This window comes from Zonotrichia albicollis, chromosome 1 (assembly GCF_047830755.1).
Source record: "Zonotrichia albicollis isolate bZonAlb1 chromosome 1, bZonAlb1.hap1, whole genome shotgun sequence".
NCBI classification, from domain to species: domain Eukaryota; kingdom Metazoa; phylum Chordata; class Aves; order Passeriformes; family Passerellidae; genus Zonotrichia; species Zonotrichia albicollis.
Genome location: NC_133819.1, coordinates 49,039,417 through 49,062,947, shown reverse-complemented (window position 1 = coordinate 49,062,947; position 23,531 = coordinate 49,039,417). Strand labels below are relative to the sequence as shown.

The window sequence follows — 23,531 nt, the reverse complement described above, 5'->3', positions numbered from 1 at the left end:
ATCAGCATAAATCATGGATCTTGGGGACCCACAAGGTGTGCTACCATCATACTTTGTAAGTGAAGTCCTGTATCACTGGAAAATCTAATTTTTCTTACACTCTTGGCATGACATCTTGCCCTAGACATGAGGCAGCTGTTGGCTACCTCCCTGACAAATGTTCACTGAAAGTCTTGGAGAAGACTGGTGTTGAAACATTCTCTGTTTTTAGTTCTGTGCATTTTCTCAAACAGATATGTAGATACATATGGCTTTACCAGCTATCAACATGTGTGCTAAGGAGCATCAGCAAAATAAGCAGTGCACAGAAGCTGACAAAAGGCCTACAGGGAGCACTGGACAAATGCTCACTATTGAAAAAATTGCTAGGCACTGCAATTAAAAGGAAAGATCTCTGCTATTTAGGAGTTTGTGATGCTTTTACTGGCAGCCCTACTATGACTCCCCTGCTGCTGTTTTGGAAATTAGCACACCACTTTTTGCTGTGCTACTCAGGTATGCAAGCCTGACTACCTGCCCCATCCTTGCAGTCAAGCTTAAGAGCTGCCAGCTCCTAGTAGGAGGCAGGCATTACACAGAAAATAGTTTACTGTACCAACTAATGTACAAACAATAAGAATGAGAGATGCACCTAAGTGCAGCTAAGATTTTACTGCAGCACTTTTTTTTCTTTTTTTTTTTAATTTAATTCATGTGTGCTGTTCTCCATAGCAGGGCATGATTTGCAGTATTTCCAAATGACTGGGTCTGTCTTGGTTTTGTCCTGTATCAAATTAATCTAGGTCCTCAAGTGATGTGCAATTCTATCAAAAAGTGGTGAGCTTTGTAATTTTACTGCTGCAGATTTATTCCAATTTGTTCAATATACTCATACGATGAAAAGTCAGAGGTGCTTGTGCCTTCAATGAAGGGGAGCTGATAGTAACATGTTCTCCGTAAAGGCAGTGTCTTTTATGATGTTCACTGGCTTTCCTGGCTTGCTAGGCTAATTCCTTTCTGAGGCATTTCAGGAAAGAGCTTCCTACTTTTATTTATGTTTATAGAAAAGATATTACATTTATATTACAGGGAAATGCTGATTTGTTGGGGTTTTTTTTTTGGGTTATTTTCCAAGTATTCTGATTTGTATGAAAATACTCTCCCTGCAATAAACACTTACTATAACTACTTTATAAATCAAAATGAATAATTTATTGTTTGTGCTTTTAAAAACTGTCTTAATCAATACGAAACATTTCAAAAGAATACATACAGATGATATTATTGGCAAACAAGATTGCTGCCAAGATCAATGCAAAACTCCCATCGTCTTCAATGAGACTGTTTTCAGACTGGGATGTAGGAGGTTACATTTTTGCAGACTGCCATGACAGAAGCTCATCATGACAGATAGTACTTTCCCCAGAATTACAATAGCCAGAAGAAAGATCAGAAGAAGCAGCTGTGAAGAACAAACAAAGGCACAAGGAAACGGGCTGAATTTCTCAAAATGATCAATTCAATAAAAGGTAGAATCAGGATCAGAGCCCTGATATTTGAAGTCAAGACCTGGTTTCTGCCTAATGATGTTGCTTTACATGCAGCTCTCCCAGGTGATGCACAGCTCACCTTTCCTGGGCTCAGAGAGAGAGAGATCTTATACAGCATGCAACAACAAAATCAATTGTAAGAACAAGCTTCAGCAGATTACTCCCCATCACCACTAATTAGCTTTCACAGTGGCATCTTGCCTTTCTCTCTGCCGTATCTCCTCTCCTCTGAAGCACTTTGCTCTCTGTCACTTGCTTCTGTAAGCTGTGAAGCTCTCCTGACTTAGAAAAGGCAAATGGGGAGAAGGCTTCATGCCTCACATGCTCATATAAGCAGAGGATCACAGGGCCAGGTAACACAGTCACAGATTTGAAAAAATATTTCTGTTTGCCATGCCTGTCTCACTTTCAAATTATTTAATAAATCTTTTCTTCTTTATAAAAAATCTTGAGGGCCTATGTCTAATTCATCTTTGGGGGAATATGGTGATATAAACACATTTAATTATCTTAAACAGCTAGAATTTCATGACACAAATATTACAAGAAAAATACTGTTGAAAGCTACACAGCATAAGGATAATGCCATATGCCATTAAAATATATTTATCTTAATTGTTATATTAATGGGTAGATCCTGTGGGCTGTAAATTTATCACAAGTCTGGTCTGCATTAAGAATGGATCATAAGATTGTAACTGCAAATCCTCGTGCCACTTAATAGGTAAAATTAGGTGTCCCATTAGTCACAGTTGTGACTAATTTCACCTGTTCTGACATGATTATGAACAGTATGCAGTTGTTTTAATATCTTTGTATAAAGATTAGCCTAGCTGTTTTATTATGTTTGTGTCTTACTCTATGATGTCTCATTTCTTTTGTCTGACTGCTATTACTAATAGTCAGTACATGAAGGAGTCCAAGGACTACACTCTTTTCTTTAGAGTCCAATTATTCCCCTATAACATTGGAAAACTTTGAAGGTGCATAGCATAAAAACTATTTTACATGGAAACAGTCATCAAGATTAGCAGCTACTGAAGTTCACAAATCATTAAAATTTAAGGAAAATTACCTGCAATATAAAAACCCAACAAATAAAACACAAGTTTGGTCACAGTCCAATTTTTCAAGAGTATATAGGACATCTCTTATGCCAATCAAAGACTTTTTGAGTGCATTCTGAAATTTTTTTGTGGGCATGTAAAGGTGACTGAGGATCATAATCTGGGCCTTTGTAACAGCCTCACATTCTCTGCCCAAAATATCAGTAGGCTTTGAAAATAAAATATATATCCTATAGATATCTTAGTCCAGGGCTCTTGACCCCAGAGTCAGCAGAAGAAGATGAACTGCAATAGCCACAGAAAGCAGATGAATCTAGACAAAAACAGATTTCAGGAGGAGTCTATTTATTTACACCGAGCAGCTGTACAATATCTGAGAAAAAATGGTGAATCCGTGAATCACATGTTGATTAAAGCTGGAATAGCTGCCTTTTTTTTCTGATTGCTAAACAAAGTAACTTTATTAGAATCAGAAAACTAATTTTATTCTGAGACCTACTCTCCTTCTGCATCTGTGTCTTTTTCTTCCACATCTGATACTTGTTAAATATCTTCCAGGAGCCTGCCTGCCCTCTAAAGCTCGGCTTCTGGCTATGGATTTAAAGAAATAATAGGAGTGGTTTATACTTTTTGCTTCATAATGTACTCCTAATAATTTTTTGTAACATACACAGCATGCAAAACAACATTAAAGAGAATGGAACAATTGATTTTCAATTAATCTGAGTTTGTTTTTTGTTTTTTAACTACAGAACATTCTCTGATGTTGGACAGCTTCATAATTAAAATTGCTGATGAGGAGCAGTCTTGAAATGAGAGCTTAAATGAAGATAGTAGGATGATTATTAGGCTTACTCTGTGGACCTTGGATCAGGCCCTGAGAAAATGTCAAGTTATTTGCTGTGTAGGACCATACAGACCAAAGTATAGTAACCACCCCTCAGAGTTCTCAAAAGGCTGAAATTACATTGTAGGGTTGTATTGCACTGAACTTCCATGGAATTATTTAATGCAATATGCTCCCTGGGTTTTCCATGACACTGGAAACTGATTAGACATTTAAAGTCGATGGTATTAAAAAGAAAACAAACCAAATTTGGAAAAGGCTTTTCTTAGAGCTAAGCAAATTTTCTTATCTGCAGCAGATCAGCAGTAGGAATTAATATAAAGACAATACATAGGTAAAGGGCTCTGACAAGTTAATCTTCATCATTCTAGGTGTCTCATGCTTGCTTTAGATGAATACGTCATTCATATCTGGATATCCATTAATTCATTCATCAATGATAGGATGGGCTTTTGTCCCATGAGGAAGTATATTCCTTGTATGCACTTGCATCCCTACTGACTCCTGCTTCACTAACTTGGGAGAAGCACAAAAGGGAACTTCCTTGGAATGGCAGGAAAGAAATTTCTTATATGTACAGGTTCCCCCCAAACTGAAGGTCAGGTTTACTAGCCAGCAAATGGAGTAAGAGTTGCCACACCTTTTAACTAACCCATTCTTTCTCCCGTGGCTGTCAGTAAATTTACCTTTGGCTGCCAGAATCCAATTTCTTTTGGCAGCACAGGCATTGAGACATGTACGGCTTGTGCAGACTGCAGCCCATATCAATACCTAGTGAGCTCTGAATTTCATTGCTAGACTGTTCAGTGCCCCCACAATGTCTTTCAAAGGCTTCTAGGCTCTGGTTTATTGTATTACCTTTAGCAGTCTGAAGTGCAGTAATTTGTATTTGTCACAACTGCCCTTCAACTGGTGTGGTGCTGGTACAACCTTGGGCTTTTTTGTCTTGTCTTTTTTTTTATCAGTGAGGGAGTCCAGTATTGTGAATAATTAAAACCCCATAAGTAGTTGATCTTGGTGATAGAGCATACCACACTAAATGACTTATGTAAAAACCATATATTTTTACTTCTACCCTCTCATTTGCTTGAACTATATTAAAAATTTCTCGTCATGAAAAATTAAAGATTATAAGAATAGCCATTATTATCCTGTTTACTACATGCAGCTGATGTAGAGATATTTAGCTTTCTCCTGAGGAACGGTTTGATGTATATTTGTTTTCAATTAAATTTGCATATGCCATTTTAAAGAGAAAGATACTTTATTTATCTCTCTATTTGCTTTCACTAAGGAGGGAATAAAAGTTCCACACTTCCCCCCGCCTTTCCTGAATCACTGCAGGAGAGCTCTGCATTGTGCATCATAAAGAGATTGGGAAGCTGGGTAATTAATCATGGGCTTTTATGTAATAGAAAGTTTAAAATTCATTAGCTTTATATCGGAGCGAGTGTTATGAGGGAGAACATGTTGTGAATGAGAGGGAGAGCCTTATAATTAAGGAAGTGTGTAAATAATAATGAAAGTCATTAGTGCCATTCAGTTTCTAAGAATGTCATAATGTAATTGGAGCATTAAAGTGAAATTTGCGATGACAAACATTAACGATACAAAAGAGAGAAAATGTGGTTATCTTTAGTTTGACAGATAATGTCAGCTTTCTTGCAAGGCCCAGATGGTACACAGGAAAATGTTATGAACAGTTTTGTTTTAATATTTTTATTATGTGATATTTGGGGATACAATGTCACAAATACACAAGGAGGTTTACATTTGTGAACCAATAGGGCCTTTGAGTACCCAGTCCAGTGCTGAAGCAATATATAGGGAAAGTCTTGCCATTGATACAAGACTGTTGTTGCAATAAAATTGAGTTGCAGTGTAGCACAATATTATGTGGCATGAAGTTTTCTGTCTGTCTCTCTTTTTGGATATGCACTTTGAATCTTTCTCTCCTTTATATTAAAAAAAAAAAGGAAAAAGAAAAAGAGAGGGGGAGGGAGAAAAGGAAGAAAATGATTTAACAATTATGCAGGAAATTATATGATGCTAAAATTGTACCATGTACTGCTCTTTCAATGAAGGGACTTTCTACAGTTATTGCACATTGCAAAGGCTATAATTTTAGGGCGTGAAAAAATGTAGATTCCAAACAAAGGAAAATTTAAATATGTCTAGTGGATAAGGCAAGGCGAAACAAAAAGAAGGCAGCTGGAGAAAATTTGAGGGAACAGTATTATTTTAAGGGAAGTGACTTCGAAATAACTATGCTTAAGACTCCAAGACCTGGAAGGCCCAAGACCTCAAAAGCCTGAAACGTTAAATATCTGTCTTTGTGTTCTGTCCATGAAGTACAATGTTGGGGGATTTCTTACTGCACCCATCACTTTGTGTCAAAAAGACCTAATTTTTATGTAACCAGCCATTCATTCTTTACTGTCTCTTTTCTGCAGCCCAACAGCCAACACAAAAGTTGATTCAAAGTGTTGCAAAAATTGCTAAATTAATGATGATTAATCTCATATTTGGTTGACAGTTTTAAGAAAATGAACACTGGTACAAATGAGTGAAAGTGGAGAGGTGAGGGTGATTACTTCAGTAGGATTTTAACCCATGATCCTTGAAAATCCTCTAGGACTTGCAACTGTATGACAAAGGCCACATTTTTTCACCACTGACAGAACTTGAAAGGTTTTTTAGATGACATAGCAAGAATTATTCTCTGCATACTGTGGGGCTGGTGCTACTTTTGGGTTCTTTGAGTAGGACGGTTCAAAGTGACTGTGTTCACAGTGACTGTACCAAATTGTGGTTACATATGTGCCTTTTCTGGTCATTTCTACTGAGGATGAAAAAAACCAGCGTGATGATACACAAGCTGCGAAAAGAGGTTGCCTCCAGTAGTTTGTAAAGGGCTGTTTTTCAAAAGTGTGATTTAGCACTGGTTAGGCTTTTTTTGTTCAGTTTGATTCATTTTGTTTAGGTTTTTATCCTGGTTGCTCCTGTTCTTTGGCACATCTGCACACAGTTTTGCATGGCCTTAAAGGGGGCAAGTACTTAATTTCATTGTGAGGGGAATTGATCTGCCAGAAAATTGTGTTACTCTCCTGACTCTAATGTGGAGGGCACCCTCATCTCCTCTAGAAAAAGGTTCATGGCCAATGTTTGTTGTTTGCTGTTTCTCTCACTGGTTGAGTTAATAAAGTGAGTGTGAGCCTCAGAGCATACACTGCAGTGAGGTAGGGTGGGCAGTAGGAAACCAACACATCCAGGTTACACAGATGCTGTGGCCAGGATTCTTTCTAGAGATTCTGATGGGAGAAAATAAATATTATTCTTAAAAATTTTAAAGGATAACTGAAAAATGGTATCTGGTTGAAGAGTACTTGTGAAAAGTATCTGAAAGGTAGGTCCCAGCCTCATGTAAATGGGGACCCTTCTGTTAAACTCTTAAATTTAAAACAGGCCTTTCAGAGAAGACTAGACTATACGTGGCCATTGAATCTTAGAATGTATTGTATAGGCGGCCTTTGAGCCATAGTAAAATATATGTATTGTATAAGTGGCCTATGAGTCTCAGTAAAATATATGTATTGTATAAGTGGCCTTGCCCCAATCCTAGTTGTTCTAAATGGGCTGCAGCTGTGATGTCCTTAACTGGGTGGCAGCTGTGGCTAATGAAGATAACTGGGGTAAAAGGGGGTGGGCTGGCAGGTCAGGGAGAGCTTTGGAGGAGTCCTGACAAAGAAGTAGGAACAGCACTGCTGTGAAGAGCTGTTTGTGAGAAAACCACCTGGAAGGTATGGGACTCTAGAAATATGATAACAACAATATGATAGCAACATCTGGTGACCCCGATGTGATGGAGATATGCGGCCTGAGTGCTGTGGAGAATTCTGCAGCATGAAGAGCTGTGGGAGATAGGACAGCCGAGAGTTGTGGCAGCCTGACAGCTGTGAGAAATATGGCCTTTGAGTCAAGGAGCTGTGGCGGTACATGGCCTTTGAGTCATGGTGGGTTATGTGTAATGTAATTGTATAATTGTTAAGAGAAAAGGGGGAAATATAGGTGGCCATTGAATCTTAGTATGTATTGTATAGGCGGCCTTTGAGCCATAGTAAAATATATGTATTGTATAAGTGGCCTATGAGTCTCAGTAAAATATATGTATTGTATAAGTGGCCTTGTCCCAATCCTAGTTGTTCTAAATGGGCTGCAACTGTGATGTCCTTAACTGGGTGGCAGCTGTGGCTAATGAAGATAACTGGGATAACAGGGGGTGGGCTGGCTGGTCAGGGAGAGTCTTGGAGGAGCCCTGACAAAGAAGCAGGAACAACACTGCTATGAAGAGCTGCGTAAGAAACCACCCAGAAGGTATGGGACTCTAGAAATATGATAACGACATAGACCTTCTAGAAGGAAAGGTTAAGAGGGCTCCATGTTCAGGGGAATTTCAAACGGAGAAGTTGATGTTAGTGAGTACTCAGAGTTACATGGGCTGATTGGTACAGCAAATTGTTGTTTTTTCACCTCCAATTCCTTTGCTGACTTCATGCTCTAGGTTTTCATATGGCAGCTGGGGTGATGGTCTTCTCTAAAATATGCATGGTTTTGAGAGTTAAAGCAAACCTACAGTTCCACATGCATGTTTTACTGCTATTCTTAATATTGCTCTAGTAGTATTTCTGTAAGTTAAGTGGGGTTTCCTGTCAAAATTGGTTTTTTCCTTCTTCCCCCTCTCTATCATTACTGGATCCACTTGCTTTCCTGTGAAGTTCCCTGGTCCCTCAGCTTCCCTTCTTCCAGGGAACCCTAAGTGCAGATGTAGTCTGTAATGTTTTAGCAGTGAGAAAGACACCACACACCTGTGTTGAAAGCCTCTATTACCCACATCTTATTGTGGTAGCTGAGAATTGTCACCAAAGCTTGTCTGCTGGCCAGGTGTGCTGGGAGGTTACCAATGCTTTTACACTTTGCTTTAGACAAAGGGCAGCAATAAAGGCTTTTATTGGTAAGATCCTGATGGGAAGCTGCTTTGTGACTCTTGTGGCTCCTACACCAAGCGCTGCAACTACTCATTCTCTCTCTCACAGATGCTGTGTTTGTCATATGTCTCCTTAGAGCCACTCATATTTGTGAGCCAAGCAGTTCCTGGGCTCTTAGGTGACCCTGAGCCATTGGATTATTAAAGCTCATAAATCCTATTGAAAGTGTTTGGAATTTCCTCAGCCTGATTTCTTCCCTACAGTACTCTAATATGTGGAGGTAGTGCACATTCTCCACAATGAATCACAGATCTCAAGATAACCAGCTCACTGCATTCCCTGCCTGGGACTCTCCCTCCTCCTCTTTTTCTCACCATTTTCTCTCTGGCCCATTCCAACACCACAGTTCACAACACTTTAGCTGACTCTCTTCATACTACTCTTTCTCACCACTGCATGTTTTGTAGCTTTGTCCCATCTTGCATGCCACACATACATATTATAAGAAGTACTACCATGCTAAGTTTGTATATCAGAGATGTGTTTCTGTCCAGTGCAGCTGAGAGCTGCTGATGAGTCCTTTTTGTGGTGACTTTAGAACATCCTTTTTTGAGCTGCCAGCCACTCATCAGCCCATGAAACAGGTCACTGGCCCTCCTACACTCTGACCTGAAGGTTCCCTGCTCCTCCTGCCTGTAAACATGAATTGAAGAAAAGGCTACAGCAGGCGAGACCATGTGCACAAATGCTAGCTGTCAAAGACAGGGTTCAAATTCCTGCCCATCTTCATCTGAAAGTCACAGCTCTGCAGTGCTACAGGTTCCGGTCTTAGGGGGGATCAGGCAACTTTTTTTTGTGTGTGGGGTGAGGAACTCTACTCTGTAATCTCCTTTTCAAGATACACAGATATGGCATATCAAAAAAGACGAGATTTCCAAAAGAAACTAAGAGGGGATTTGAAATGTCAAATACAAAGAAATTATTCTTTGCTTTTGGTGGGGGGGGGGAAAAAAGCTGCCTCAGCCCCTCTAGCAACAGATTATATTTTTAAAGTGTTGTTCATTGATCTTTGTCCAAAGAAAGAATCTGAGATTTAGGTACCTGATCTTAATCCTAATGAAATCCATTGCAAAATTCTTACTGAGTTGATTTGAAAGAGCATAAAGCTTCATTTTTTTTGTCAAGTCTGAGATACGAGTATATGATTTACACAAATTGCTTGGGTAATTTTCCTTTACTTGAGATGTTGTAGCTGAAAAATATGTTGGCTCTTCCTAAGAAGTATTTAAAACTGGAGTAATTTGGCTATATTTACATATTGTAAAGTGCCATTTTAAACAGATGTGATATATTTTTAAGTCCATCTGCAAATTATGCATGATTAATTTGTTTGTAACAGGTAAGGACATGAAAGTGGAAAGGAGTTTAAAAATATATTAAACCCCCTAAAACTGATCTCTTTCACATAAGATTATGATAAAATACATCAACAGTTAGCTTATCATACTGTTGTGCCTAAAACTAAATCATTCCATAACTCCAAAACACAAGAGATTTTATACGTTAGAGGGGTTTTTCCACTAAGAAATGACCAGAAGCAGCAGAAATGTGCAGCCAGTTGTGCAAGATTTTATTAAGGTATTTAGTAACACCACATGCCTTCTCTCCCAGGAATCTGTGATTGCAGAACTGCAAAAAGCTCTGTTTATTTTTCTGACATCTCATACTTCCAGTCTGATACTGGGTTTTGAGAGCCCAGTAAGGTGTTTTGTTTTTTTTTTTTTTTTTTATTTCTAAGTGAAATTGAAATATCATTGCTAGAAAGTATGCTTGCAGTGAACAAGTAATATAATCTGTTGTCATGCTTTGGGAATACCTTGAGCTGAGGCATTTGTCTGTGCACATTCATGTGTGCTCCACATCTATATGTTGCTTCTATTGCACAAGGGCACTTGGCAGTACCAGAATCCTGGAAAGAATGTGCTGTTGGTTAATTGGTTAGATGTTTTGCTCAAGAAAGTACTTGGTGAAATAGGTCTTGTGTCTTTTGTTTTTTCCCCATTCCCCTTGAAATTTGGTCACATAACAGACAGAAAAAGGTGTCAGAAGTCTGAAGAGTTGATCTAGCTCTGTTTCTGCTTAAAAACACAGCTTCTGCTATGCTCATCAAAGTGCTGACTTTCATGAAGATTATATGGACAATTATCCCTGTCCATGTTTACAGATCAGGACAGGCAGCAGCAAGTCACTGCCATGGTTTGTCCCCTCTTCAATATTATGCTTGTGCAATGATTGTGATTTTTCTTTGTACAAAGTCCTGAAGAAAGGGATGTAGGCTGCATATTCTGTCAGATTACTATCTGACTAAGAAGGTCTGAGGTGACTTCATAACAAAGGAAGGCAATTTCACATATTTTCACATGCTGTGTTTGATGCTACTCAGCATTCTGAGTTGAAAAACTACATGATGTGATACTGGAGTGATGCTGGGCTTTTCTCCTGATTATTTCCACTGGTGTTGCTGTAGCTGGCATCTTTTAGCATTTGGTAACTTGTTCCAGGCACATCCAGCCTCGTAGGAGAGGGTAGAATGAACTGCCAGACTACAGCTTGGATTAATTTTTATCTTCTTACAGATCTGATGTATAAGTTTTGGCTCTTCCCACTCTGAAGACACTCCAGTATCTCAACGCTGGGAGACAAGCTGTGGACACGTGGCTGTTTGACACGTGCATGGTGTCTAGGTGACTGCAGCAAGGTTCCCAAACATTCACTACTCTCATCCCCTTCCCTTCTGGAGGTGAGTTGCAAGGCATTTACTGAAGGCAGGAGTGAGTACTGCTTTTGTGTCCTGGTGCATGACACAAAAGTGCACTTTTGTGCATTTCTCTCCCTTCTCTGGGTACCCTGCATGGGAGTAATGGAATGATGGGCAGCAGCCAGGTGAGGTCCTCTCCATTTCACTGTAGATTCAGAATAGTTTTGATGACCATCTTGGAAAATTAACTTTGGTCCATTGTTGAGATGGCTGCAACATCAAATGGCAAAAAGCAAAGACCTGGTCCTTGCCCTGTCACCAGGGGTAGCACACAAGTGCCATTTATAGCCTCTCTGCTGGTCTCTTTGCTTTCAGCTGGAACCTGCAGCACAGCATTAAAGGGAACATGCTAAAGAATGAAATTTAAAGTAGATGGAGGCACACACAACCATCCTAGGAGGGATCCACATCAGGAGGTGCATTAGCAGAACAAGTTTTGGTGTGCCTGGCTGAATGCCTCTGATCACTTGAAGTGTGCACCAAGAGCCAGCTAATGCACACCCTGTTGCGGCTCATCACTCACCGTATTCTTCCAGTCTGATTCCATTCAGCAGTCCCCAGTAAAAGCAGGTGTTTGCTTCTAAGGGGAAAGAGGGGTTCCAGGGGTGCAAGGATAATACCTACTAAAGCAAACATTTTCCTGCAACACTGCCCCGGCCTCCTGTATATTTGTCCATATTTACTGGTACGCAAATTCTGCTACATTCATTAACCATGGCAAACTGTCTTCTCGAACTAGGGCTCTCTGAAAGCACTTCATGAAAGGAGTGCATTTTTAACTGTGTATTTTAAATAAGAATTGTCTGTCTGTGGGAGTTGGGTTATTTGTATCACCGTAGACAGAAATGATCTCTGTGTTTCATAGGACCTTGCTGCTTTGTACCTATTGACTGTTTATTTTTCATCCATAGGATTACTAATTGCAGCTAGTACCAGACGTTTCTGTCTCCTTTCAGGTTATTGTAGTAGAGGGCATTGTACCAGATGCATGGTTATTCACAGACATGCATTTCCAGCAGCTGAATTGCTGGATCTGCTCTAAATGATCTATGGCAATTACATTTGGCGTTGTACAGCTATAATTTTACTGCATATTAATAGCCACCTAGCAAAGAGGTAAATGCCCTTTTCTCGGCTGGGTGCAGGATGAATGCCTGGATGTATTCAATTGGGTAAAACGAGGCCCGGGTTTTAAAAGCATAGCAGCGGTTTCATGTGTCGGAAGCGCGTGTGCTGGTGAATTGCCTGTTTCCCTCTGCCTTGATGGTGTGCAGCAAGGCTCCGAGGGAAACATCATCAAGCCAGATCCTAGATAGAGACATGCTGGGCAGGGGAGGGGGAAGGGGATCATGTGCCCCATTTTTAGTGGCTCATCTGCTACCACCCAAAATCTGCTGCAGTCTCTTTTTTTTTTTTTTTTTTTCAATTTTTTTTTACCCCTTTCAGCAGCTTGGCTGATCAGCCTGAAGGCTGTCAGGTTGCACCAGCAAAAATAATAATTAAAACCACCCTCCCCAGACCTTTCACTTAAAGATGCCCTCTGGAGTCAAGGCCCATTTCCTTCCCTCTTTATTTTTCTTGGGGGTCGCGTGTCGGGGGCGACAGGGAGTGGGTGGGAGCAAATAACAAGGAATCGGAGGGGATTAACGAGCTTTCTCCTTATTAGCCCCGCTCGCGTGCTTTGTCTCTGTGCCCCTGGCTGAGGATGGGCTGACGGGGGAGGGCTTGAGGGAAGGGGGGGCAAACAATGTGACTGGAGGGGTCGGCGTGCGGGAAGCCACAGCCGCGCGGGCGGGCGGACAGACAGACACAGCCGCCCCACAGACAGACAGACACGGGCCCGGGCGGGCATCTCGGGCCGTGCGCGGGGCTGGGTGTGGTGGGCTGAGGGCGGGCAGCGCAATGGCGCCGGGGCCGGCGGGTGCTGTGCGGCAGCCGGGGCAGCGGCGCTGAGCGCAGCGAGCGCGGAGCCGGCGAGCGGCGAAGCCGGAGCGCGGCGCTGCCTGCGGTCCGGGGCGCACCACGCTGCGTGGGCGGGGAGAGAGAGAAAGGCAGAGGGAGAGACTCGCAGACAGACAGTACAGCCCCGGAGCGCGGCAGATAAAGGACGGAGGACAGGCAGAGAGGAGCGAGCCAGAAAGGGATCCAGGCGGGCGCCGGGAGCGGACGGGCGGAGCGGCGGAGCGGGCCGGGACAGCAGAGGAGGCGGCCGGCGGGTCGGGCGGTGCCGCCGCGGCCACCGCGCCCGGGCAGCAGCGCGGCGCGGCGGCGGCGGATCTCCTCCCGCGGCGGAGGCGGAGGAAGAGACCATGTCTTTCAGGAAGACAGTCACTGTACTGTAACAGCAGCGTATCCGCAGCAAAATAAACAAACCGGCCAACCAAAAATACCAAACAAACAAAAATAGCCCGAGCCGCCAAGACGCTGGGGGCAGATCCCGTTTGCAGGCAAGGTAAAAAAAAAAAAAAAAAAAAAAAAAAAGAAAAAAGAAAAAAGGAACGAAAAAAACCAAAAACAAAACCCAAGGAAGCCAAAACAGAATCTGTCGACATTTGTGTGGCGTGATGTTCTTTGTTGTCGCGATTTTTTTCTTGTCTATTTTTTTTTCTTCCAGCATGTGTTTTCTGTCATTTCGTTGGAGTCATTCGCCCCATCCCCCCTCCACCCCCCCGCCACCCCTCCCCGTGATCTTTTAATTTTTGAGGTCAGGGCGGCTGGAGCATGTGGAGTGGAGAGAGAGGGAAACAGGAGCTGTGTATGGAACCGGGGCTTGCCTTTATTGCGTGCGATGGGCAATTATTAATAGCGGCTGCAGGATTCCGGCTCTAAGATGTGGTATTTACTAGAGGGGGAGGGAAGAGAAAAGGAAAAAAGGGTGTCGCTCGTAGTGCGGCGGGGCAGGATGCTCTCGGTGCTGGAGCCGGCACCTCGCACGGGACTGCGGAGCGGCAGCGTGGCGGTGCTGACGGCCAGGTAGGGCGGGAAGGGCTCGGCGCGGAGGGCGGCGGCTTCCCAAAGTTTGGGGCGGCCGGCGCTGCTCGCCAGAGGCGCTGCCGGCGGGAGCGCAGGCGGGTCGGGGTCGGGTGCGGAGGTGAGGTGGCCGGGAGCCGGGCAGGGGCAGCGAGCGCCAGGGAGAGGGGGGCCTGCGGGGGGAGATCGCCCTCCTGCTTCCTGGCCGTCATTTTAGCTGAAATGGATCAAACTCTTAAGGAAAATCTCAACTTTTACTCGCTGGTTTGTGAACGGCATCGCGGCATCCGCTTTCAAAGCCGTATTTGCTGGAGGGCAAGCCTGGGCTGCTTGGACTGGCATTGTTCTTAAGGGTGGCGATGTGAGGGCAACAGATTTACTTGATGCTTCCTGGGCATCTCTTTTTGCATGCGGTGGAGGAGGATCACGGTCCAGGTGTTACGGCCGTGTTGTTGGGTGTCCCGATTTCACAAAAAGCAGTTCGTGTTACTCCGCTTGGTGTATTCTGCCTACTTGTCTCGAACGATATCGCTTGTAAATCTAACCCCGACGTGCCCATCTAGCGCAGCCATTGCGCAGCCTTGTTTAATTGCTGTTACTTATTTTGCATTCATTCACCGCGTCAGCCGGCGGGGGGAACACGCTCGGGTTCCGGGTGCATTTTTACGTGCTAGGTGTGTCTCTGCGCTTCCAGGTGTGTGCGGTTTTGCTTAAAACTCATCCCGCCGCCGTGTGACATCGCTGTAAATGTGCCGGGAGGGGGAAACAAAAGCATTAGAGAGCCACACGAGTGTCTGTGCATCACCTGTTTGACTTCTCTGCCATTGCAATGCTGAGCCAGATGCATGCCCGGTGCGCGTTCTTCTAAATGGCATATGCACATTTTAGGCAAGTACAAAGCGATTGAGGCTGAGGGCGATGGGGAGGGGGTAAAAAAAAAAAAGACAACCGAACCAAAACCGTACTGTAAACTGATCTGCAACTTTTTCAATCGCATAATTTAACTGCACGCTGATTTTGTTTTAGCAGTCTTCGTCACGGATCGAGGCAAGTTTGTGTGCACAATTGGGCTTGCAAATTGCTAATCTCGCACTGACTTTGCCTCTCAGCTCCCAGCTGGGCATGGTTACCTTGAGAGCTGTGGTATCAGCACTGTCAGAGCATGCTCCGGTGGGGAGATCGGGTGTGTTCTATTTTTAATACTATTTAATGAAGATGCTTCTCACTCTGCAATATACGAAGCATAATGGAAGAGCAGAGCGATGATTGGTTATGGATACTGGAAAAGGAAAAATGCAAAGGTAAAAACGGAAATCCCTCAAATATTTCTATTACATTAATGAAAGAAAATGCAGCTGTGCAGAAAGGGGATTGATTAGCTCATTTTAAGCTGAAGAGTTTTGTGGTGTCTAGGATGCTTTTTTTTTAAGTTCTAAAAAGTTGCATGGAGCAAATTGGATAGATTATTTTGTGCTATTGCTCTTATTCTATGTGGGCATGTTTAAGTTGAAGAATATTCCATTTTATTTATTTTTTAATAGTGAAGCATTTTACAGTGGAGTAGTGCTGAGGAACATCTTAAATATATAATTTTTTTCTTGTGATAACCAGTTTGAATGATTAGCACTATTTACATGCTTATTGGCAGCCTCCTAAAGCGGGAGTTTTGAGTTTTTATTGCTTGCAGTTAAAACTTAATTCAGTTGATATTAAAAATCATTGTTGCATGCAATGCTCACAGAATGCAAGCGGCTGTAAATCTCTTGTGAAGTGTAAAGGAGAATACCTATAGATAAATACAGTGTATACCACTTGGCAAGAGCCATGGAGGGATACTTTTGAAAACTGCCCTGTTATGTTCTGTGTACTTGTAGTCAGAAATGTGTTTATCAGCTATTTGAAAGAATCCACACACTTAGAATCATGTAGAGAAACTCGGCTCAATTAAAGATGTCTTCTGTAAAACAACTATTTTCTTTCTGTTGTCTGCAGTTTTACAGGATGGTGGTCTAAGAAACAGCTGAGTACCCCTCCTGCAAAATCCTTTTTCCAAGCAATTATTTGTTTTTGCTATGTACTAGTCATTTTGACTGCCCCTGGGCTAAGTGTGCAAGAGAGGATTGCTCAGACGAGTGTTGCACCACATCGTACCCATGAAGGAAAAATTACATAATGGTGATAGAGGAAATGCAAAGAGATTTTTAATACAGGTGTAATTATAGTTCTCAGACAGGAAGAAAACAGTGCAAAAGTAACTTTGAAACTTCATTCTGTTGGAGGAAAACTGTGGGCCAAATAATGTTTTCCTGATGGTGCTGCTTTTCCTGTGGGCTTTACTGGGGTTATTTGCATGATTAGTAACAGTAACTAGACTTGGCCTGATAAATTGCTGTTATTAAACAGAATTTCAGGGAGTACATAAAAGAAACCTAGAAGTTTTAAAATCTGCTGTGTTCTTGACTTCCTCACAGGTTATGATTTTGAATAACTAACTTTAAACTTGGAATGAATAGGGGGGAGGAAGAGTGTACTGATTCTAGGATGGCTTACTTTAAAGTCTGTCTTGTGTCCTGCAGGCATTGGTCTCGCTGCAGTCAGTGGGAGCTTTAAAATTGGCTCCATGGTTTAATCAGTGCTAAAGACAGACACCGGGACAAATTTTCAGCAGCTGAAAAATTGATGTAGTTTCTTTGGTCCTAAGAACAGTGTAGACCAGCACCAGCTTATGATACACCACTCTGCTTGTAACATACAAAATCTGTAACTTGCATTGAACGGTATTACGAATTTTGTTGGCATTAATTTCAGAGTAGGAAAATTATTTTGGCAGACTGGCAAATCCTTGTTTATAGGGACTACTCACGAATGAGCGGCTTGATCCTGTGAGTGCTCCCAGCCTAATTTCCTTGATAAGTTTCAAAGCTACATGTGTGTAAGCTTCATGATTATTTAAAAGAAAAGCTATTGATGTTAAGTAATCTCTTTTCAAAACTATCTTTACAGATTGGCCAGTTGAGAAGTAATGTAACTACCATGCAATAAACTTGCAAAATCCATTTGTCCCCTGCTTATTCATTTTTTAGATTTGAAGTTCTGTATTAATGTTCTTAGCAGGTAGTAAGTCAAGCAAATGGGTCCCTTTTTCTTCTAGAAGATTGAAACATTCATCAAACAAGTAATACATGGCAAAGTCTCTGTGCGTTCCAATGGAGAGCACTCGGTTCTGAAGATTTAAAACACTGTGTATGAATATCTGTGTGGTAATATGCATTTCTAGGATACATTCTATTTTGATGACAAACTGCACTCCAGGTAAGTTAGATTTTCCCTAATTCGAGTTGGGTAAATTGAATCGCAGATAAATTATGCAAACCATGTGAGGTCATGCATCTAGTTTTTGACAGTCATCAAGTGAGACCTATTCTGGTCTCCAGGCTTGTAACTGGGTCACCCCTGGATTCTAAGTTTCCCTGATTAATTGTTGGTGTTTGTTTAGTTTTCTTATTTTTCTACTTGATACATGAAATACTGATTTTCAAAAACATGTAGATGTGAATAAGTTTACATGTTTGTTTGTAACTATCAAAGTACTTTATTTTTACATAGTAATTTAATGGTAAGCCCTTCTAAACAAGGAAGAAACTTCAGAACAAGTGCAAATAATGACTCATTTCTGGTTTGTTTGTTGTTTTTTTTTTAATAAATTTAACCTGCCTATAAATTTGTGTAGACATGTTGCTTGTTGTTTGTGGACAGAATGTGTTTTTCTTAAGAAGGAGGCTTAAACCCAAATCAGAGGAACAGCCACTATGGCTTGCATGAGTATGCTGGTGTTCTCACACACCCAGACACACACCTTATTAGAGAAATGAAAAAGACCATACACCATAAAACTACAATACTTTCAGTTTTAATCAAAACTAATTTTTTTTAGTAAATAACATCTATGATGGATTCTAGCCAATTCCTCATTTGTCGCTGAAGGTCCAGACTGCTTAGTTGGAGGACTTCACACCTGCTTAGGTGTTTGAAGTGACTCTAGTTTCAGGCTTCATGTTTTCTCATATGTTGGTTTTATATTAGGCAAGCTGTATGATTGGGTAAATTGAAATTCCTTAGCTTACCTTAGTTTATGAGAGCACATAAATAAACTGCATTAACCCTTAATGTGTGACATAGACAGTCCAAAGTTAGGAATTCGATTGATGCCAGGGGAGGAGCACTGGAGTTCTCTGTCACCTTTCAGGAAAATGCCACAAGCAAACACTTCCTTAATGTCCTGCCACAGCTGCCCTCTTCCACCTGGTAGTAATCTTGCTGGTATTTACTACTTTTTCCTTTTTCACTGTTGTAGTTTCCAGGCTTTCAGGTAATGCACCACCAGTACGCTTCTTTTCGGTTCCTTGGAAAAAGTTGTTATGGAAGCGATCTCCTTTCATTCAAATGTACAATTTTTTAGTCACATGGTGGATCTTTAAACTGTGTTTGATCAATTCTAGAGTTCAGAATAGGTAATGAGCTGTTATATGAAAATGATACATCAGTTTTTTTGTGCTTTTTTTCCCCTGGCTATTACACGTAAATTCCCTGTTACGGAGAGGAAAAAGCAGACTAAACACAGAGAGAAATACATAAACAAGAAGTAAACAAAATTGCTTTTTACAAGAGTGGGCTCATGATGACTGTTTACATGAGCTAATTGCAGCTGTGGTAAACGTGGTCGATGGAAGCACTAAGGAGGTGGCTGGGTTAGCGCTGAAGGAGGATGCGAAGCGCGAGAGAGCGATCATGTCGTATATCATGACTAAGCTGAAATGCAGAAGCCATAGTTAGGCAGTGACAGCTGGGAATTTGAAATTTGTGATTTGGATATCCAATGACTTTGTGAAGCAGGGGTTTAGAGTACTTTCTAGTTACTGGCAGTGTGTGGAGGCAGTAACCATGTAAGGATGTTTTTAGGGCAGACATTCACATAGCATATGCTGAAGTATGTAAGGTGAGAAGTGCATTTTTATAAGTGAAAGAAAATGTTCACAGGGAAATTGGGACACTTAGGGATCAGGTCAGATGTCTGCTCTTGATCTTTTAAGGCCAAGAGTCACAGATTACAAAGAGTAGTACCATGAGAAAGCAAAGTCATATAAGTGTTTATGTAATTTGATGCTTTCTGCCATATTCATAATTTAGTCTTGGACAATACTATAATTTATTTATGAGCTGTTTATACAGTACTTGTGTTAAAATTCTAGAAGCTTGGTAACAACTTCCAACTGATAAAATTGCTTTTTTCCAAAACTGGATGCCTTCAAGTCAAAGGAAAACTTAAATGGTTGGCAGAATGGTGTGACAAAAAAAACAGCAATTAAGAAAAACCCCAGCAAATACTCCCACCCTCCCTCCCCCACAATTAAATGCCCTGTTTTTTGATTTCTCAAAGTTTTTGTCTTCTGTTTGCAATCTCTGCTAAAACATAAAAAGCAAATATATACAAATCACCTCCTTTCAAGCTTCTGTTTATCCCAATTTTTACAGCCATGCAGCAATAATTTTTACTGGATTCATAAAATCATCAGATCCAGTTTTATGTTTTAGGATTTGAACTCTGTCATCAAAAGCATGCCTGAACAGCTAATAATTTCGTGAGTAATGAATCCTGTTGCAGTACTTCTATTTTTATTGCCTCATGAGTTGTAGACTTCCTGTGCTTTCAATACAGAAAACACTTTGTAAGTTTTCATAATTAAATATCAATCAGAATGTGCTGCTTTTCCTCACAGGGAGTGCATGCATCTTGGGTTTGGTGACCCGCAGAGCTTCTCATGGTGTAATGCTTTTTTCCTGTGAAGAGAGTTATCACAATTTGTTCCTGTGTAAAGAGGGATGGTAAGGCTTCTCAGTAGATTGAAGCCAATGAAGATAAACTGCAGTGATTAGAAGCATTTTAGAAATACAATTAAATTATTATTAATTAGTATGGAATGTTCAACTATATATTTGATTCAATGAGAAGTTTTGCTGGGGAGCAAACTTCAGTGGTGTTGATACTCTCATGTGAAATAGGTACAGCATGATGTTCTTCTGAGGAATATCCCTACTTTGTGCTTTTTGGGTGTTTGTGCCATTGAACTTTATTTGAAGTTCCTGAAAATAAATCATAAATTGTGATGGTACAAACTGTACCTTGAGGTTTTTTCCATTTTCAAGTCACTATTCTGTTTTCAGATACTTTGCCGTTGGCAAGACATTTAGGACAGTTTAAATGATGCTGCTTAATACATTGTAAAGTATTTGTCATGGAGTCAGAAATGTTTATGGTGTCATAAAAGCTTTGAGGGAAACACATCAAATAAATTGGTCCACTCTAAAGGTTCACTACAGATTTTAATGTAAGCCTGGGAAATGTCTGATAGCTTTATAATTTGTGTACTTTATAAACCATGAAATCTGAAGTGAGAAAGTCTGACTTTCATGCTTTCAGGTTTTGTTCGTTTAGGAAAAATTCAGAGCTTTCTTCTACAAAGTATAAGAAAACAAGGGAAATTCTGACCATTGATCTGTAAGGAAAGCCTAATGAGTGACTTAGGTGACTTAGGGCATCCTAAAGTGCCGTATTTCGTAATGCAGGGTACTGTGAGCATCTGGAAATGCCAATGAAACTATGTTTGATCCAGGTATGGTTTTTGGGGAGGCTTTAATTCATCAAAAATGAGCTTAAGTTGAAAAATATAATGTATTTACTAGGTTTGTGTGTCTCAGTACGCTTTTCCACTACAGTGTAGCAGTCTGTTCTGCAGCAGAGCAGCAAAATGGACTGAGAGCCATGGCAAGCAGCATAAGAATCCCGTTAGATACGGAAGACAATGAATTATTACTGAGGGATAACACAACGTTTGTTTAATCTATGTACTGCTGAAAATGACTGCATTTGAAAGAAGTCCTTGAATGACCTGCTTCTTAAAGTAGCCCTCTCAAAATCGGTGGCTGAGATAATGGAGTGCTGGGGTGAGGGCGTAGTGGAGGATTAGCACTAGTAGTGTGCTTGTGATGTGAAGTCAGGTTAAGGGGCATCAGAAGTAGGAGGACAGCAAAGGGAAATAGAACTTTGAGGACAGATTCCCTGAAGATTAAGTAACTGGAATTTTAGATAATGCAGAGAAAATACATAGATGTGTAGCTTCTTTTCAGTATAATTTGTTTTCTGATTAAAAAATAAAACTCCTTATGCATGCATTGTGATGTGCATCTTTGTGTAGAGGATCAGGACGAAATGACTACTCCTCTGCAATCACACCTAATCTCACTAAATATGAGGTTGCAGGGGCTGTAAATGATCTACATCTTCTGATTTTTGCTGTTTCAGAATTGCTCCTCTCTGCCACCTATCTGGCAGGAGAGAAAGGAAGATAACAAAATTGTTGCCAAGGTCTGAGGGCAGCTCCGTGACAGTGTGGGCTAAAATGGGATTTCTTAGCTTGGCTTAACGTCAGTGAAAGAAACGGGTGGGTGAGTCTTGGGGAGACATGCAGGATCCTGGGTTCTGTGGTATGTAGCCAGTTCTTCTCAGAAAATAAATTGGTTTCTATCCTTGGTACCTCTTCTCTTGGCATGGCAGTACCTCATAAGTTAGTCAGGTATTTGCTGGAATAGTGTAATGTGCCCTGTGACTACATAAATCCCCACCTTTCCATAGAGGGCTTTCTGATGCTGGGGAAGGATTGGTAGGAAAGAGCAGATTGAGGCACAAATCTCAATGCAGCACCTCAGCTGCCTGTGGTTGTGCTGCCGGTAGCCCTGTGGGGATGGTCTGTGGTTCCACAGCCACCCTGTCCACTCGCTCGTTGTCGCTTTGGTTTCCGCAATGCGGGAGGAAGATGCGGCAGGCACCTACCCCTCTCAAAGCCCATGGATTTCTTTGATGTGTTTGTTATTCCTCAGGGTTTGGTTTGTTTTTTTTTTTTTCCCCCAGGCCCCCAGGAAGTAGACCACAGAACATCATTCGTACTCACGAAGGCTAATTACAATTTTCCTCTACAAATCTTTTCTTGGAGAGCTGTGTGTTCAAAGAACTGCTGCTAACTATTTTCTGTGCTACAATTATGTTCAATGTCCAGGCAGTGAGTGCTGAAATGTAGATTTTTTTTTTGGCACCTGTTCCTGTTTGTGTTTGTTTGATAACATACACTTGTGTCTTTATTAATGTTGTCAGGCATGTCAAAGCCATCTGTAATAAAACTGCATCAGTAGAAGAGCATGTCAGAAAATGTGACAGTAAAATATCGATGCTTCGTAACGAAACTTTTTTATTGATTAAACAGCACAATTTCAATATGTGGAAAAATGAAATCAGTTCTAATTATTTCAGGACTTTGAGAGCAATTCCAGTGAGCCCTGAGTCTTTGGCTTGTCTATAAAATGACAGCAGACTAAGTAATTTAGTGGTCTATTACGAGAAAATTCCATGGCATGGGAATGTGTTTGGTAGGTTTGCATTGACTGAGATCGTAACAAAAGAGGAGTGTAAGTGACCCTCGTATTTCTGGTGCGTAGTTGAATGTTCTCCTGGAATCTGTCATTTTTACCCATTCTCAGTAGTTGGAATGAGGCTGGCATATGATGTAACATACTAGTGGTCCTCAGAACATCAGCTGCATGTACGAACAATTTCAATGTCTATTCACTGCCAGACAGATGATTTTAATAAAAGGAATTCAGGGGCTCTGTTCCTTACCTAAGATGGTTTATGTTGGGACCAGTAACTTGACATACTATTGTGTTCTAAAATCCAAAAAATGGAGATAATTTCAAGTAGGTTTGCCACCTCAGCAGAGAAAATAAAAAATATGGAGGGTAGCTAATGTTATATTCCTTTGTCAAAGCTGAATGTGTGAAGTAAAGAATACTGAAGTTAGGAGACTTACTATGTCCCTAAGTGTAACATAAACAAGGGATTTTCCTAAAAATTGGTCCATAGCCCTGATTTGAAGCTTGCTGGAAGTGCAGGAAGAGAAATATTGGAGGAATTCACCACAGTCCCAATATAAACTCTTTTCTTGTTCTGCTTTTTGACACTGAATTTCAAGCAGTCACTGGCATGGATGTCTCTGCCTCTTTTTTTGGCTGTTTCGACACTTTCATCAGTTGGCTCTATTCTGCTCCATATACTCTCTGGCCATTCTTCATACTGAGCCTTTGCTTTTTTTTCTAAGTTGTGCCCCTTATGCAAACTTTACTTTGTTAAACTGACCCTTCTGGCTTTTCTTGGGTTTTCATCATTTGTTCACATTTTCCAGCTTTTTTTTTTTACTTGCCTTCTTC

At 41.1% G+C, this 23,531-nt stretch overlaps 1 protein-coding gene across 1 annotated transcript in view; it reads right to left on the bottom strand.

Moving 5' to 3' along the window:
* Nucleotides 1–12,732: 12,732 nt before the first annotated feature.
* The window catches only part of LOC141729126 (uncharacterized), a 36,128-nt gene continuing 25,329 nt past the window's right edge, over nucleotides 12,733–23,531 (bottom strand). The window contains exon 2 of the mRNA XM_074540767.1: nucleotides 12,733–13,698. Coding sequence (XP_074396868.1) covers nucleotides 12,890–13,698 — 809 coding nt within the window. The 3' untranslated portion in view covers nucleotides 12,733–12,889. The remainder of the gene's footprint in view (nucleotides 13,699–23,531) is intronic.